Source organism: Cryptomeria japonica, chromosome 11 (assembly GCF_030272615.1).
Source record: "Cryptomeria japonica chromosome 11, Sugi_1.0, whole genome shotgun sequence".
In the NCBI taxonomy this organism is placed as follows: Eukaryota; Viridiplantae; Streptophyta; class Pinopsida; order Cupressales; family Cupressaceae; genus Cryptomeria; species Cryptomeria japonica.
The window spans coordinates 188,074,223-188,089,856 of NC_081415.1; the positions used below are offsets into that span (position 1 = coordinate 188,074,223).

Sequence of the window (15,634 nt, forward strand, 5' to 3'; positions counted from 1 at the left end):
TGGGGGCAATGCTCTTAACCTATTTAATGGAAGTGGATTCTGCATTACTTGTGATTCATTGAGTTCTTAATTCAAAATTGTCTCACAAAATACCAAAAACATTCAAAATTGTCTCACAAAAATACCAAAAACATTCAAAAACAATCACAAAATCTAAAAACATCAAAAAACATCAAAAAAATAAAAAACATGGCAACGCTTCTATACATACACATCTAAGAAAATACCAAACAAACATTGTGAAATACTCAAATAATGACCACTTATCACATCAACCAAGCAATCAACATCAACACGCAAACTGTCTTAACAAGGATGCATCCTTCCTTACCAATTCAAAGACATGATAACATTTTTCTTTGACAAGAAAATTTTGTTTAAGCTATCAACTACTTGGTTGGTTTGTAGGTTATTTATTCATTTATATTTGGTTCCTACGCTACTCCGGGATATCCACAAGTGATTAGAGTGGTCGGGATGGTTCCTAAGTATCATTTTGTTTGTTTATATTCTGCGAATTATTCCAATGAAGTTATGGGGCATGTACTAATGATGTCTATGTGGGAAGTTCAGGTAAGCTACGTGATCTTATGCAAAATATAGTCATGGATCACTATGGCTTGCTGACTACAGTGTATACCTCGACCATATGAGCATGAACCATTATGGAGGGTCCATATTCTTTATTCTTTATTTATACTACTTGTTTGCAGGTAAAATGCTCCATCCTTGGTTCCTACTGCCTCATCCAACATTGATACTATCATGCTCAATGATGAAAAATAAAGCACTATGGGTTGTCATTCCATCTCATCTGTATATATTGCATTTTGTTGCATTCCATCCATCCATACATTCATATAGCTGCATATCATTCATACATAGTAATGACAATGGATACTCTACTTTCCTCTTCTTCTATAGGAATGAATCATAGGTCCTCCATTTCTTCTATCTAACATTGAATCCCCCCTCACCCTCCCCATCTCAATAATCAACATCACATACCCTACATCATGTCCCATCAACCCAATCAAGACAATTACTCTATCTACACAGGCACATTGACTCCCACACACCTAGACTATCAACAGGTACTCTGATCAAGTATCTTCGGGTCTCAACAGGTAATTGATTATGGCAAACCTAGACTACATCAAGCATTTATCACAATGACCTTAGTCTCAACAAGGCTGCTATGATTCATCAAAACCAACCCACAACACACACACTATCGATTGCTCAATCAATCCAACACAATCACAACAGACAATTACATCAATTGTCTAAGTCTCAACAAGTATTTTGTTTCCTATACCTTGACTTCATCGGGTAATTACATCAATCATCTAAGTCACCAACAGGTCACTTTGATTCACTTACACAGACTTTATCTTGTCCAAGCAAACAAGTGACATCAACTGTCATGCTTTGACTTGACCGGGGTAATTAAACCGATTGCACCAGATTGTCCAACCAATTTTGATCAATTGTACAGTATCAATCAAAAGCACAACACCACATTTGCACCTTATCTTTTGCATAACCTACGGGTACTCATTGGCTTGCCATTTCTTCGTATTCACTTTGTTTTCTTCCATTTTTTCACCATTATTGCTAATTTCTTCTATTCTACCTCCCCTCCACTTCTCGTTCTTTTTCAAGAGATCGCCCGATTTTTCAAAATTTTCGGCCCATCTCTCAAGTGGGCATACCACCCATTAAATTAACATTTTATGGGGCATATTTCTTCACACCTATTTTTCTTTCTTTGAAACGATGCGATAAACCGCACTGTCTCAAAGAGGGGCAAATGTAGTCACATAAATCTGTCCATTTTAATTAAATGAATATTTTCTATTTATTTGATTAAAAACCCACTAGCCATTAGTTAATTAAATTAATATTTAATTAATTCATCTTCAAAACATTCTCCTATTAATTAAATAAATTATTCAATCTATTTTAATTAATTCAATTAAACCAAATTCACAATCAATTAAATGAATAATTCCTATTTACTCAATTTAATCCCCTTTCCTCTTTTAAATAAATTAAATAAAACATTTATTAAATCATTAAAATCCCCCCCACTTGCATTCTCCTAAAAATGCAACTTGCACCTATTTGTTGAAATAAATGAATTTTATTTTAATAAAAATCTTATTTTTCCTCACCCACCAAACCCACTTGCAATCCTAAATCCCCTTCTAGATTCTTCTAACCCCTTCCTAATTAGCCTAATCCATCCCCTAATTATTGTCACATTCCTAAGCAACTTGAAGTCACTTCTCAAAGACTTCAAAGTCTTTGAAAAGCATTTAATGCTTTATGTGTTCAACAATTTAACCTCTAAAGTCTTCCAAACCACTAATGGCTCTTACATGACCATTTATGGTTAAATCCACTTGCACCTATGGTTAGGGACTTTGACCCCTAACTCAACCCTCATGTAACCCATGTGTCTCCTCAAGCATTTATTGCTTTGACCATGGTTATCCTCACTAATTCTTGCACAAGAGTTTATCCAATGGATAAAATCATTATTCTTTGGATAATGAATTTATTCACTCAACTCAACATTAACCTTACCCCCTAGAGTAACCCTCAGGTCATGTCAAGCATTTAATGCTTCTTCCCTCTCCTCTCAACCCATCTCATGTTGACACTTGTCATCCTGGGATTGGGTTGAAAGTATTCACATGGATCCTAAACTATTCAATCCTGACCCTTGTTGAGATTGTTCAATCTCAACCATCCATTGCTACATTTTACCTATAAATAGAGTTCACATTCCGTATTTTCACATCCTCAAGCATCCTCAAGCATTTAGCATTCTTAGTCATAATCCTAACACTAGATGCGTTTACATTATAGTCATTTTTAGAGAGCATTTAGCATAAATCAATCATATTCACTCTTTTGGTTTAAAATCAACACTAGCTAATTAGATAATCTCCCATATTATCTTTTGTTCACACTTGCATAGCATTAGATTAATCATTTTTCAATCTTGAACCTCCATAAGGCATCCATAGTGCAAAAAGCTACTGAGAGCTACACTAATTTGGAACTTGGGGAGGAGGAGCTACAAGCATGGTGGAAGGCATTTGGAGATGCATTATTGTATTTTCTTTCATTGTCAAATGCTTTATTATGTTTTTAGTGTCTCTCTTGGTATGCCTTCTTAGACTAGTCTTTGGTTGATTAACACTAACAATCCTTTGTTTCTTGTTGTTTCTCTTATGTGTTATAACACCACAGGTTTTGTCTAACATCTCCCATTTTTCAGAGCATCAATGTCTAATTGAGGATGATGCAAAGCGTTGAGACCTCTTTTGGTCTCTTTCATGTTGACTCAAAAGATACCTTCTATTCCCTTTCTTCCAAGTTAGTTTCCTTCCTTTGGGGAATGACAATTATTCTATGCACATATATACATATGATATACATGAGTTATCATACAACATACTGACCCCAAGGAAAGCAAAACTACCTCGTCCTTTGTGTTTTGTGTTCATTAGCCTTGGGTTTATTCCTTTATTGGGGGCTAAATCCTTGCAATAACGTGCTCTCTCTTATTTCTCTCTTGGGTGTATCCTAACTTAAAAAATTGCTCCTGATGAGGCGTGCTTGATCACTTTAACATGGGGGCATACACTCTGCTCATATTTTCCTTCTTGATACTCAAAGTTACTTAGTGAACTTGGCTTTACTTTGTAATTTTTGGTATCTTTGCTTTTCATGACTCATGGTGAGGGGAACCTTGCAACTTGCAGTCATGGTTCTCTCTCTTGATCTTCCCTTTTACTTTGTCAATTGATGTTTTAATATCCTTAGTCCACTGGGGGCTTGTTGTATCTTTCCTCCTTGATGTGGTGAAAGTCTTTCAATCTTGTTTCCTTGTACTTTATCAGTATTATTGCCATATGCTTATACTCCCGCTAAAGTGGGGGCTAAATGTAGTGTCATAAAATTATGACCTTGCAATTTTCAACCACATTTGGGCCTTCACATTGGCAATCAAATCCTCAAGCTTGATTAGAGACCCGAGACTTGCTCAATCCTCGAAAACTGCACTTTCTCGCATCCCGCACTGCCTAAACCCTGCTTTTTGTCCTAGATAAGGGCAGGATAGGGGCATGGCACCCCTTTCCCCCCTAAGACAGGGGCGTGGTGCCCCTGCACCTTCCCTATTTTGGGCCCTCTCCACTCAACCCTTGCATGAGGCCTTTCAACCTTGAAGCAGGAAAACTTTCCCTATGTCGGCCTATGACAAAAAATCAGTCAATTAACCCTAATTGATGAATATATAAGACACTTTTACCATCCCACTTGCATAAGTGAGAATTCAATTGATCGAGCATCCAAGCATTCAAATATTCAAGTACATTTAAGCATCCAAGCATCCTTTCAAGCATTGAGCATCTCAAGTCTTCTTTCAAGGCTAGGTGTTGCATTCAAATCAAGGATTCAACCATTGAAGAGGAGATCTCTTTCATCATTCAATTCCACACAAGCAATTCTATCTACATTTCAATTGCATCCTCCCTTGAAGTGAATTGTATTTCAGTCTTTCATTTACATTTACTTGCAAGTACTATTTTTCATCATTTGGTTAATTCCAAAACCGAGGTTTGACCTAAAGGCAAACTCCCAATCCCAATAATATTTTCTCTCTTTTCTATGTGTAGGTTGCAGGTGCGCAGTTGTATTTGCAAATTTGGACTTCATTTTCAGAGGCGGAAAAACCCTTTTTGTCGCACGGATTTTTTGAAGGACCGTGTGCACTTTCAACACGGTCCCGACAACTTTCTCCCAAATTTGCAGGGGACCTTCGTCTCAATATTTTACTACCAATTCTAGGTGCATAGCCTCATCCCGCATTTCTATCTCAAGTTACAACCATTTCTTTGTCATATTTACACTTGGTCTTAGATTGCATAATTCAACCTATTACATTCTAAAAGAGGGGTTACTTTCACTTTCTAAATTCATTATCAATTCACTTAGCATTCAATCTCTTTCTATTGAGATTGGATCTAGTGAATTCTCCACCCTTTTTTAAATGTAATGTGCGTGAAAAGGTTAAGGAGAATCTTTTGTGAAACTTTCACTCCTTCTCTTGAAGAGAGAAAAGCTTTCCTCATGATTTCTTCTTCACCCTTTTTAAACCATTACAGTATGTATATATATATATATATATATATATATATATATATATATGTATATATGCATATACATATATATGTATATATGCATATACATATATATGTATATATGCATATACATATATGTATACATGTATATATGTATATATACATTTATACATATATGTATATATGTATGTATACATATACATATACATATACATATACATATACATACATACATATATGTATATATATATAGATGTATGTATATATATGTATATATAGATATATATATGTATATGTAATATATATGTATGTATGTATACATATACATATACATATACATATACATATACATACATACATACATACATACATACATATATATAGATACATATACATACATACATATATGTATATATATAGATGTATGTATATACATGTATATATATATATATATGTGTGTGTGTGTGTAATATATATGTATATGTATAATGTATATGTATATGTATAATGTATATGCATATGTATATACATATACATATATATATATATCTATATACATATATATATATATATATATATATAGATGTATGTATATACATATACATATGTATATGTATATACATATACATATATACACATACACACACATAGATATATGTATATGTATATGTATGTATGTATGTATGTATGTATGTATGTGTGTATGTATATATACATATATGTGTATGTGTGTGTGTGAATGTGTATATGTATATGTATATGTTTGTATGTATGTATATGTATGTATGTATGTATGTATGTAAATGCATATATATATATATGTGTGTGTATACATACACATAGTATGTATATATGTGTGTGTGTGTGTGTAAATGTGTGTTATATATGTATATGTATGTATATGTATGTATGTGTATGTATGTGTATGTGTATGTGTATGTGTATACTAGACACACACACACACACACACACACACATATATGTACATACACACATATATACATACATACATACATACATACATACATATATATATATATATATATATATATATATTGTAGTCACGTAAATTTGTCCATTTAATTAAATGAATATTTAGTATTTATTTGATTATTTAACCATCAATCAATAATTAATTCATTCATTCATCTTAACCCTCTTCTCCTATTAATCAAATAAATTATTCAATTTATTTGATTTAATTCACTTAATCAAATTCAGACCATTAATTAATTAAATCTTCTCTCACATTTAAATAAATTAATTTATTTAAATCCCCCAAAATCCCATCTCTCACATTTAAATAAATTAACATTTATTTAAATCACCTTTATCCTCCACCCACTTGCATTTTTCTACAAATGCAAGTTGCACAACTATTTTAAATAAATAAATTATTTATTTAAAATCCTATTTATCCTCACCCACTTGAAACCTTTAATGGATTCCCTTAAAGTCTTCAAACCTAATGGCTTCCTTCTAGAGTCTTCTTAAGCTTTTAATGGTTTCCCTTAAAGTCTTCAAACTTAATGGCTTATTTCTAGAATCTTCTTAAGCCTTTAATGGTTTCCCTCAAATTCTTCAAGCATTTAATGCTTTATCTTCCTTTTTCTCATGTAAATAAATTAAGATTTATTTAAATCCAAAATTCACATTCACATTTAAATAAATTAATATTTATTTAAATATCTATCCAAATGCAAATTACACCATTTAATTGAAATAAATGATTTTATTTTAATTGAAAATCCCAAAATTCCTCGCACTTGCATTCTCCTACAAAATCCACTTGCATGCCTAAATCCCTTCTAGATTCTTCTAACTCCTTCTAATTAGCCTAATCCTATCCTAATCATTGTCACATTTCTAAATAAAAGGAAGTCACTTCTCAAAAACCTCCAAGGTCTTCAATAACTATTAAAGGTTGTATGTCTTCAAATGGTTAACCTCTTAAGTCTTCCAAAGCATTAAAGGCTCTTACATAACCATTTATGGTTAACTCACCTTTTACCTTTGGTTAGAGACTTTCCTCTAACTTAACCATCCTTTTGACTCATGGGTCTCTTCAAAGCATTTTTTTTTTTTGACTAAAGTAGCCATTTAACCCTTGCAGATTCATTTATCCCTTGGATAAAAGGAATATCAATTAACCTAACCCTAACCCAACCCCCTAGGGTAACCATCATGTCCCCTCAAGCATTTAATGCTCCTTATCTCTCCTCTCAAGCCTCCTCATGGTGACACTTATCAACATGGGATTATGTTGAAAGTCTCACATGGATTGAATATCTTTCAATCTTAACCCTTGTTAAGATTGCTCAATCTTAACCCTTCATTTCCCCATTTCTTCTATAAATAGAACCCTTATCCTCAAGCAAAGAAGAAAGCATTAGAGTATTGTTGCTATATTGGTATTAGCATAGATCTTTTTCATAGCATTACTACTTGCATAGCATTTGTTTATCACATCCAACCATCTTGAATCTCCATATGGCATCCATGGGTAGTGGTAAAAGCTGAGAGCTACACTCATTTGGGACTTAAAGAGGGGAGAAACAAGGGAGAAGCATCAAAAGGCATCATGGAAGCATCTTAGGGAGGCTCTTCTCCTTTTTTTTGTTTTGTTAAACTTCTTTCATGCTTTTTGAAATCTCTTTTGATATGTTTGGAATGGTTTTTAGTTCTTTGTTTTGGTTTTATGGTTGAAACTAACTTATTAACATTGAACATTGTTGTTGCCTTGTCTCCATTTCCACAACATCAAATATATATATATATACACGTACATGTGTGTGTGTGTGTATATATATATGTATGTGTATATATATAGACACACACACACACACACACACACACACACACACACACACACACACACACACGCACTCTTAGGATCTCAGCTCCGAATGGTGCCCAGGGTACCTTGCTCCCCTTAGTTTGGTCCAAATTGAAATCACATAACAATCAGCTTGATTTAGTGGTAAATCCTTTCTCGTGACATCTTTCCTCATGGTTTGCATCCCAAAATGCTTGGGAGAGGTATATAAAAAAGACATCCTCCCTCATTTTGGGAGATCAATCAATTATAAGGATGAAGCGCTCCTCAATTCTATTTCAAGAGCAAGAGATCAAGCATCAAACATTGAAAACTATGAGTTTGTGACATATTTATGCATTTGTGATGGCCTCCATGACCTTGTAAGTCAATTACACATCAACATCAAAGCATTTCAAATCACATAACAATCAACTTGATTTAGTGGTAAATCCTTTTTCGTGACATCTTGCTTCGTGTTTTGCATCCCAAAATGCTTGGGGAGAGGTATATAAGAAAGACATCCTCCCTCATTTTGGGAGATAAATCAATTATAAGGACAAAGCTCTGCTCAATTCTATTTCAAGAGCAAGAGATCAAGCACCAAGACATTGAAAACTATGAGTTTGTGACATATCTATGCATTTGTGATGGCCTCCATGACCTTGTAGGTCAATTACACATCAACATCAAAGCATTTCAACACAAAGAAGGCCTATAAAGGTATAAACATTTCAATCTCGTTTCTAGTCTTTGCTACCTAAAAGCATGTTTTCAATTTCAATTCCATTTTGATTCAAATTTAAGGTTAGTTCTTCAACCGAGGTTTGACTTAGGCAAAACCCTATCTCCCCAACAATTTCTTCATTTTTCCATGTGCAGGAATAGGTGACGAAGTTGTGGAAAGAAGTGCATAATCATCAAACAAACATCTATAGCTTGCAATTCATCAGAGCAAAAACTAATGGGACCGAGGTGTCTTAGGCAACTGAGTCCCAGGAGTGGGTCGAGTTGGATGACTGAGTTCCTGCATTTTTTTCTCAAATTTGGATTGTAGGTTATTTACAATCTATACTTCTGCATACTTTTACAAAATTGGGTTTTGAATTTGTTTTCTTCCTATACATTCAGAATACTATCATTTTAGCTTACTTGCTCCTAGTTTGTTCATTATTTCTTACAATTATATTTCACATTACCTTGTGCCCAAGGATCTTGAAGCAAGTGGATCATCTTCCTTCCAATGTAAGAGTGGAATAGGCCTAAGATTACCAGTTTGCATGCTTTAAGCTAGTGAACCCTATTCCAACATATTACAGTTAGATAGATATGTTGAGGAAAAAAGTACCAAGGCCTACAAATGATGAGGAAAAATCCAAACTGATGATTAAACATACTAAAGCTCTCAAATGTCTTTATAGATTTTGTTTCACAAGATCTATATTGTTTCAAATTGAAAATTGTGTAAAGTTTCTCACGAAGATTGGAAAATTTTGAAAACATTGTGTGCCACAAGTGATGAAGTCAAAGGCTATAAAATTGATTATGAATTGATGAGCCTTGATCCAAAGAACTTTCACAACATCTAGGATTGTATCACTAAAGCTAATGATCTAAAAGCATAATGTAAAGCTGGGATTGAGAATAAATCATGCATTGAACAAACTAGGTCCTACCTATGTTGCTTTTGTTTCTTTCATACACATAAGATAACTATGAGATTTAATATACTACACCTTCGTTTTCAACTTTCTTTGACATGTTAATACTTAATCTTATTTTTACAAATATCAAAGGGGTTGGACTAAACCTAGATGAGCTAAATAAGCATTTAGCCAAACCCTCACATGTAATAGATAGGTGGACTATTGTTTAAAAAACTTCAACACATTCATTCTAGAAATTGAACTATAATCATGGTAAAGCATTTACATTCAAACACTTTAATTATTGCTCTAAATGGAACGTACTATTCCATAATAATTCTAGAGGCATTTGCATGAAAAAGGAGTGGTTTTTTTATATTATTAAGTTTTAATGGGTTCATCATCTAGGTTGTATGACAGCCCAACATGGATGTTCTTCATCAATAATATTAATTCCCAAAATTATAGAAAAGGTGGTGTAGAAGATGATGTATCATTCAAATTTGTAGCACAAGTTTATCTAAACTTTCAAGATAATTTTGAAGAATATGTGACCTTGAATTAGTCCTAAGCTAGTGAATTCTTCCTTAGATTAGACATATATCTAGCGTAGAATTTAGAGTGGTCACATTGATAAAAAGACATCATTTTCTAAGGTTTTATAGAAACAAAATTGAATAATCTTTATTTATTTAACATTAATAAGTTACATCTAGAAAAAATAATTTATTTCATTTACATTTCCATACATGTCAATACTTCAACATCTATAATTCTTAACTCTTATAACTTTAACTAATTAGTCCAGGTTGATTATACTTATTCGTTTAAGTTTTATTCAATTGACTTAGAACAAACGAAACGATACTTTATTTCATTTATTTAAGAGCTAAATTTCAAATGATATTTTTGAGGGGTCATGGCTTGAATCTAGAACATGAAAACACATTATCTTACCATTTGAGCACAACCACTGGAAATACTATGTTTTATTAATTCATATTTACTTTATTTTTGTATTTTTTTCTCTATCTTATAATATATTCATTTGTTTAATAGTTGTATCTCACTTAATTGATTATTTTTAATTCTCTTGTTGGTATATTGAAATAGAGTTTGAATAACAAGAATATTTTATCAATTCATCAAAATTACTAGATGAACTTGGATCTACATATACACATTTCAAGGCTTTACTCATAGTTTTTTGATATTATAACATTTGAATGATATTTTATTCAAATACATGCTCAATATTTTCTATAATTCATTTGGAAAGACAAGAAAGATAAAATTGGACATCATATTAATATTTGGCTATGATATATCGAACCATAAACAATTGCTTTGAAAGAGTAAAATGTATACAATAGAAATCCTTTTAAAAATCTAAGTAACTAGAAGAATATTCTATAGTTTTGGATACAAAGAAAATGAATAGAATGGCATCAACAATAAATGCAAAGCTATGAATGTGCACCACTAAGAAGTAAAAAATTTGTAGACATCCCATCTGTTGCAATGAGAAAGAAAAATATTTCACATTTTTTCCTGAAAAGTATTCATATTTTGTATATTATTTACACCTAAATGTTTGTTAGATTATTGGTCAGGCATCAAGTATTTCAAAACATTTCTTTCATATATATATAAACAAAATGATATTTATTTTAAGAGTTTAATGAGCTTTAAATATTGAATGCAAGTCCTTCCCAAAATCATGTGGCAATACATTAAAGATTTACAATCTTCAAGTTATAATCTACATTTAACATCTATATAAGATAGTGCGTCCACCAATACTAGCATGTCTTCAATAAGGAGGATGCACCAAGAAACCATCCCAAGCAAATATAGATACCTGTACATGAAGTTACATATTAGTAACAATCAAAGGAATTTTTTATTCAATTTAAAAGTACAATAAACAACCCATAATGCATTGATAATATATCCAATTAGAATTTGACTAAAATTATAAATGCTATTTTATTTTTAAATTTAAGCATTTAATATTTTGAACTATGATTAATACTTAAAAATAAATAAACTTACATTTACATTTGGATGAAATGCTGATGTATCACTTTATAGTCTCAAGTTCTTCATCCACGGAAACATAAATTTTAGGATTGTATCAATTTTATTGAAGCATATCCTTCTCCAACTTATTTTTATCAGAATCAGTGACACCACCCCTCCAAAAGATACTCCATATGACAATCCCAGTGCTATTCCATACCAAGAATCTTTAGTGTTTTGCTTTTCTTTGTTAACTGGAATTGGAGGAGGAAGAACAAACTGTGGCCAAGAACATTTTTTGGGCAAGGGACAGCCCCATAAATTAGGATTCTGGGAAAAGCAGGATTCATTAAATGTGGTTATATGTCTTCCTTGTGGTATACTTCCTGAAAGGTGGTTGTTGGATAAATCCAAGAAACCTAAAGAATGCAGAAAATCAAGCTCTAGAGGGATTTGTCCTGAAAATTTATTTCTTGAAAGATCTAATGATTCTAGCTGACCGATTCCTCCCAAACTACTTGGAATGGTCCCATTCAAATTGTTCATTGAAAGGTTCAAAAACTTCAGCCCCTTCCAATTCCCAAAATCTAAAGCAATTGCTCCCTCCAATTCATTATTTGAGAGATCTATGGATGTCAGAGTGGAAAGAATATATTTGTAGTGCTCATCTCTACCCTTTGAAATTATATCCAATGGATCTTTATATATTTTTTTCTTTTTATATGAACCCCCAGATATACTCAATACAGAACCATCTTGGCTTTCACTTGTCATTGCTTGCAATGATATGATTGTATGTGGAATTGAACCTGAGATATGATTTGAAGAAAGGATCAAGATCTGGAGTTTCTTTAATTGGCCTATCTCTGAAGGAATATTGCCTATAAACTTGTTCTTCTTCATCGCCAATACTCTTAGGTTTGAAAGATTTCCAATCAAAGCTGGTATTTCACCTTCAAATAAATTGTTCCCAATATCAAGAACCTGCAAGTTTGAACAATTTTCTATTGACCATGGAAATAATCCATTCAATTTATTGCTGTGAACAACTAATGAACTTAATTTACTTAGCTTACTGAACTCATGTGGTAAGCCCCCATCCAAACTATTATTTCCCAAGTTCAGGACCATGAGGGAAGAGCAATTGGACAAGATAGCAGGGATCACTCCAGTTATATTGTTGTTTGCAAGATTTAATAACCAGAGTTTAGATAACTGTCCCAGGATTAAAGGAATATTGCCACTAAACAAATTATCATTGAACAGCAATAGTGAAATATTAGCAGGCCACATTGATGGGATGTACCCACTTAAGCTATTTCCTGACAAGTCTAGCTCTTCTAAGTGCATTATTGAATTGTTCGAAGATAGTCTTCCTTGCAAATGATTTCCTGAAAGATTTAGATGTTTCAACAGAGAATTTGTTCCCAGTATCCAATAGGGAATTACGCCTATAAGACTGGCATTACTTAACTCCAAGCTTTCAAGTGAAAATTGTGTGGAAATCCAAGATGGAAATTCACTGTCAATCATACATGACACTAAATATAACTCAGATAATTGAAAGGGTGGAATCCAGGTTGTGCTGATATTTAGCACACAATCGGATAAATACAAATACTCTAGGCTTGTAAGATTGTGAAAGAATGTTTCTGAAATCGACTGGTGATGGTTTAGCGACAGGCTCAAATAATGTAAAGAAGCTGGAAGTGATGAAGAAGAGATGGTTTCGTTGAAAGGATTGGCATCAGCATACAAGTGAGTGAGGGAGGAAAGCCGAACAAATGAAGAGGGAATGCCCCCACTTAGTTGGTTATTGTTAATAACCAAATGCTCGAGTAAAAAGAGATTGCCAAGTGAAGAGGGAATGCTCCCACGTAGTTGGTTATTGGCAATACCCAAATACCCGAGCAAAGAGAGATTGCCCAAAGAATCTGGAATGTTACCGCTCAGTTGATTGTTATCAAGAGATAAAACACTGAACAAAGAGCGACTTCTAAGAGAAGCCGTACGGTTGTCACCCAGCAAGAGGTAATTCAAAGAAGAAAAGATTACCCAGAGAAGCCGGTATGCTTCCACTAAGTTGGTTGGAATCAAGGCGAATGTGAAATAAAGAAGGAAGATTCCCAAGGCAGGAAGGTATGCTTCCATTCAAGTTATTGCTTGAAAGTATAAGGAATGAAAGGCGGGTGAGCAAACAAAGGGAAGGGGGAATCATCCCACTAATGCCATTTCCAGGTAAAACTAAAGAGTGAATATAAGAGAGATTTCCCAAACATGGAGGAATGGTAGTACCTGATGCTCCAGTACCAAAACTCGCTGAAATTTTCAATATTGTCAGCGATCTGAGAAAACGCAGTTGGCACAGGCTATCAGATATCACACCTTGCCTGATGAGATAGTATATTTCAACAGAGACAACGTGGTTGGTGTTGTCGTCGCAGGATATGCCTTCCCACTGGGTGCAACAGTCTGTTCCATTTACCCACGACCTAAGAACCATGTCGATCAAGACCGACGATTTGAAGGCAGCTTTGAAGCCAAGCAGCGCTTCGGATTCGTTGGGATGACACCTGTTGGACAGAAATGGATTCGAAAAAGAAAAGTGGAAGAAGAAGATAAGAAAGAGAGAAAGTATGTGTAAAGAGACGGCCATTCTATCTGGGATGCAAGGGAGTTCAGGAGGGAAAAATGCAGTTCGTTGTTTGTTGTTTGGGTGGGAAATGCTCGTCTTAAAGTGCCCCCGGTCAACAGGTCAATGACTTAGATTAAATGTAAGCCGTGTGTCTTAATAATTTGTTAACATTGTTGTCATTACCATACACTTTCTGACCATAATCACGGTACTTTTTCCACACCAAAATTTTATCTTTTGCTCATACCTGTAATTTGAATGACTTAAGTTTTCATTGCTTGTTCTAATAAAGTGGGAACATATGGGGTCACAAATGAGGTACAATAGCGTTAATATCACGCAAACCTGCCATCCCTGACAAGCAAGAGAAAAGCCAGAGCGCCAAAGGACTTAAACATTTCTCCACCGTGCAAGACTTAAATTTGTCTAGTTTTGCGACGAGTTTATCTAGAAGAGCTGTGATTCCAAATTTTCCTGTCTTTGCTCTGAAACGGTCATAATTATTTTGGCGACCGACATTAAGATTGAGTGGACGCGTCTGCCGTGCAAGTGTGTGACTTTAGAATTTAGTGGCCACATTTCTCTTTCCTGTGAGTTTCTGCCTTTTTTCTCTCTTTGCTCTCGAGTGGCTATAATTATTTTGCAGGCTACGACGATCGACATTAAAATTAACTCGACGCGTTTAAAATTTTAATGGCCTCCTGGAAGTGACATTTCTCTTTCCTGGTAGTTTCCACCTTGCTCCTTTCCTTTGTATTTCCTCCACTGTGCAAGACTAAAATGTATTCGCGCGCCAAAAGCTGTCCGGGTGATTCCATATTTTTCTCGATGGTTATAATTATTTTGCAGGCTATGACAACTGACTTTAAAATTGACTGGGCGTGTCTGCCGTGCAATTGTATCATAGTAGAATTCAGCGGCATCTTCGAAGTAACGTTTCGCTTTCGGGGGAGTTTCCATGTTTGAATTTCTCTTGTATTTTAAGAGTAGAGGGACGAAATTAGGGTAAAATTCCCTAATTCAATACTGAACAGATTCTCATTTAAAATATTATTTACTTTAATATCAAATTAAATTGTTTTCAAATTTAAATTACTTCTTTCACATTTGAGTTAGTTCTTTAAAGTTTTTTTTTGTTTTTTTTAAAGACCTCTTTTTACCCATTTATTTTTGTTATTAATATATATTTTTTCTTAATAAAAAATTAGTTAATAAGATAAGTATTTATCATTTTTAGTCATAATAATACATGAAATTGCTGTTGGTTCTCTAATTATTGAAATGAATGATTTCTAAGTAGGATAAAATATTAGATAGAATAGGGGAAGAGCACTGGTTACCGTTCATGTTCCAATAG

The 15,634-nt window shown here is 33.6% G+C and overlaps 1 protein-coding gene across 2 annotated transcripts; it reads right to left on the reverse strand.

Annotated features, from left to right (window-relative positions):
- Positions 1 to 11,243: 11,243 nt before the first annotated feature.
- On the reverse strand, positions 11,244 to 14,395 carry LOC131071094 (receptor-like protein EIX1). 2 transcript variants are annotated; one of them, XM_059214153.1, is made up of 2 exons: positions 13,938 to 14,395; positions 11,244 to 11,481 (listed from the first exon to the last, which is right to left on the reverse strand). In XM_059214153.1, exons 1-2 carry the CDS (start codon positions 14,296 to 14,298, stop codon positions 11,423 to 11,425), a joined length of 420 nt encoding a protein of 139 aa, XP_059070136.1. In that variant the 5' UTR covers positions 14,299 to 14,395; the 3' UTR covers positions 11,244 to 11,422. The 2 variants fall into 2 exon arrangements, with proteins under 2 accessions (XP_059070136.1, XP_057862779.2); XM_058006796.2 differs by having other exon boundaries at positions 11,676 to 14,395.
- Between the last annotated feature and the right edge of the window lie 1,239 nt (positions 14,396 to 15,634).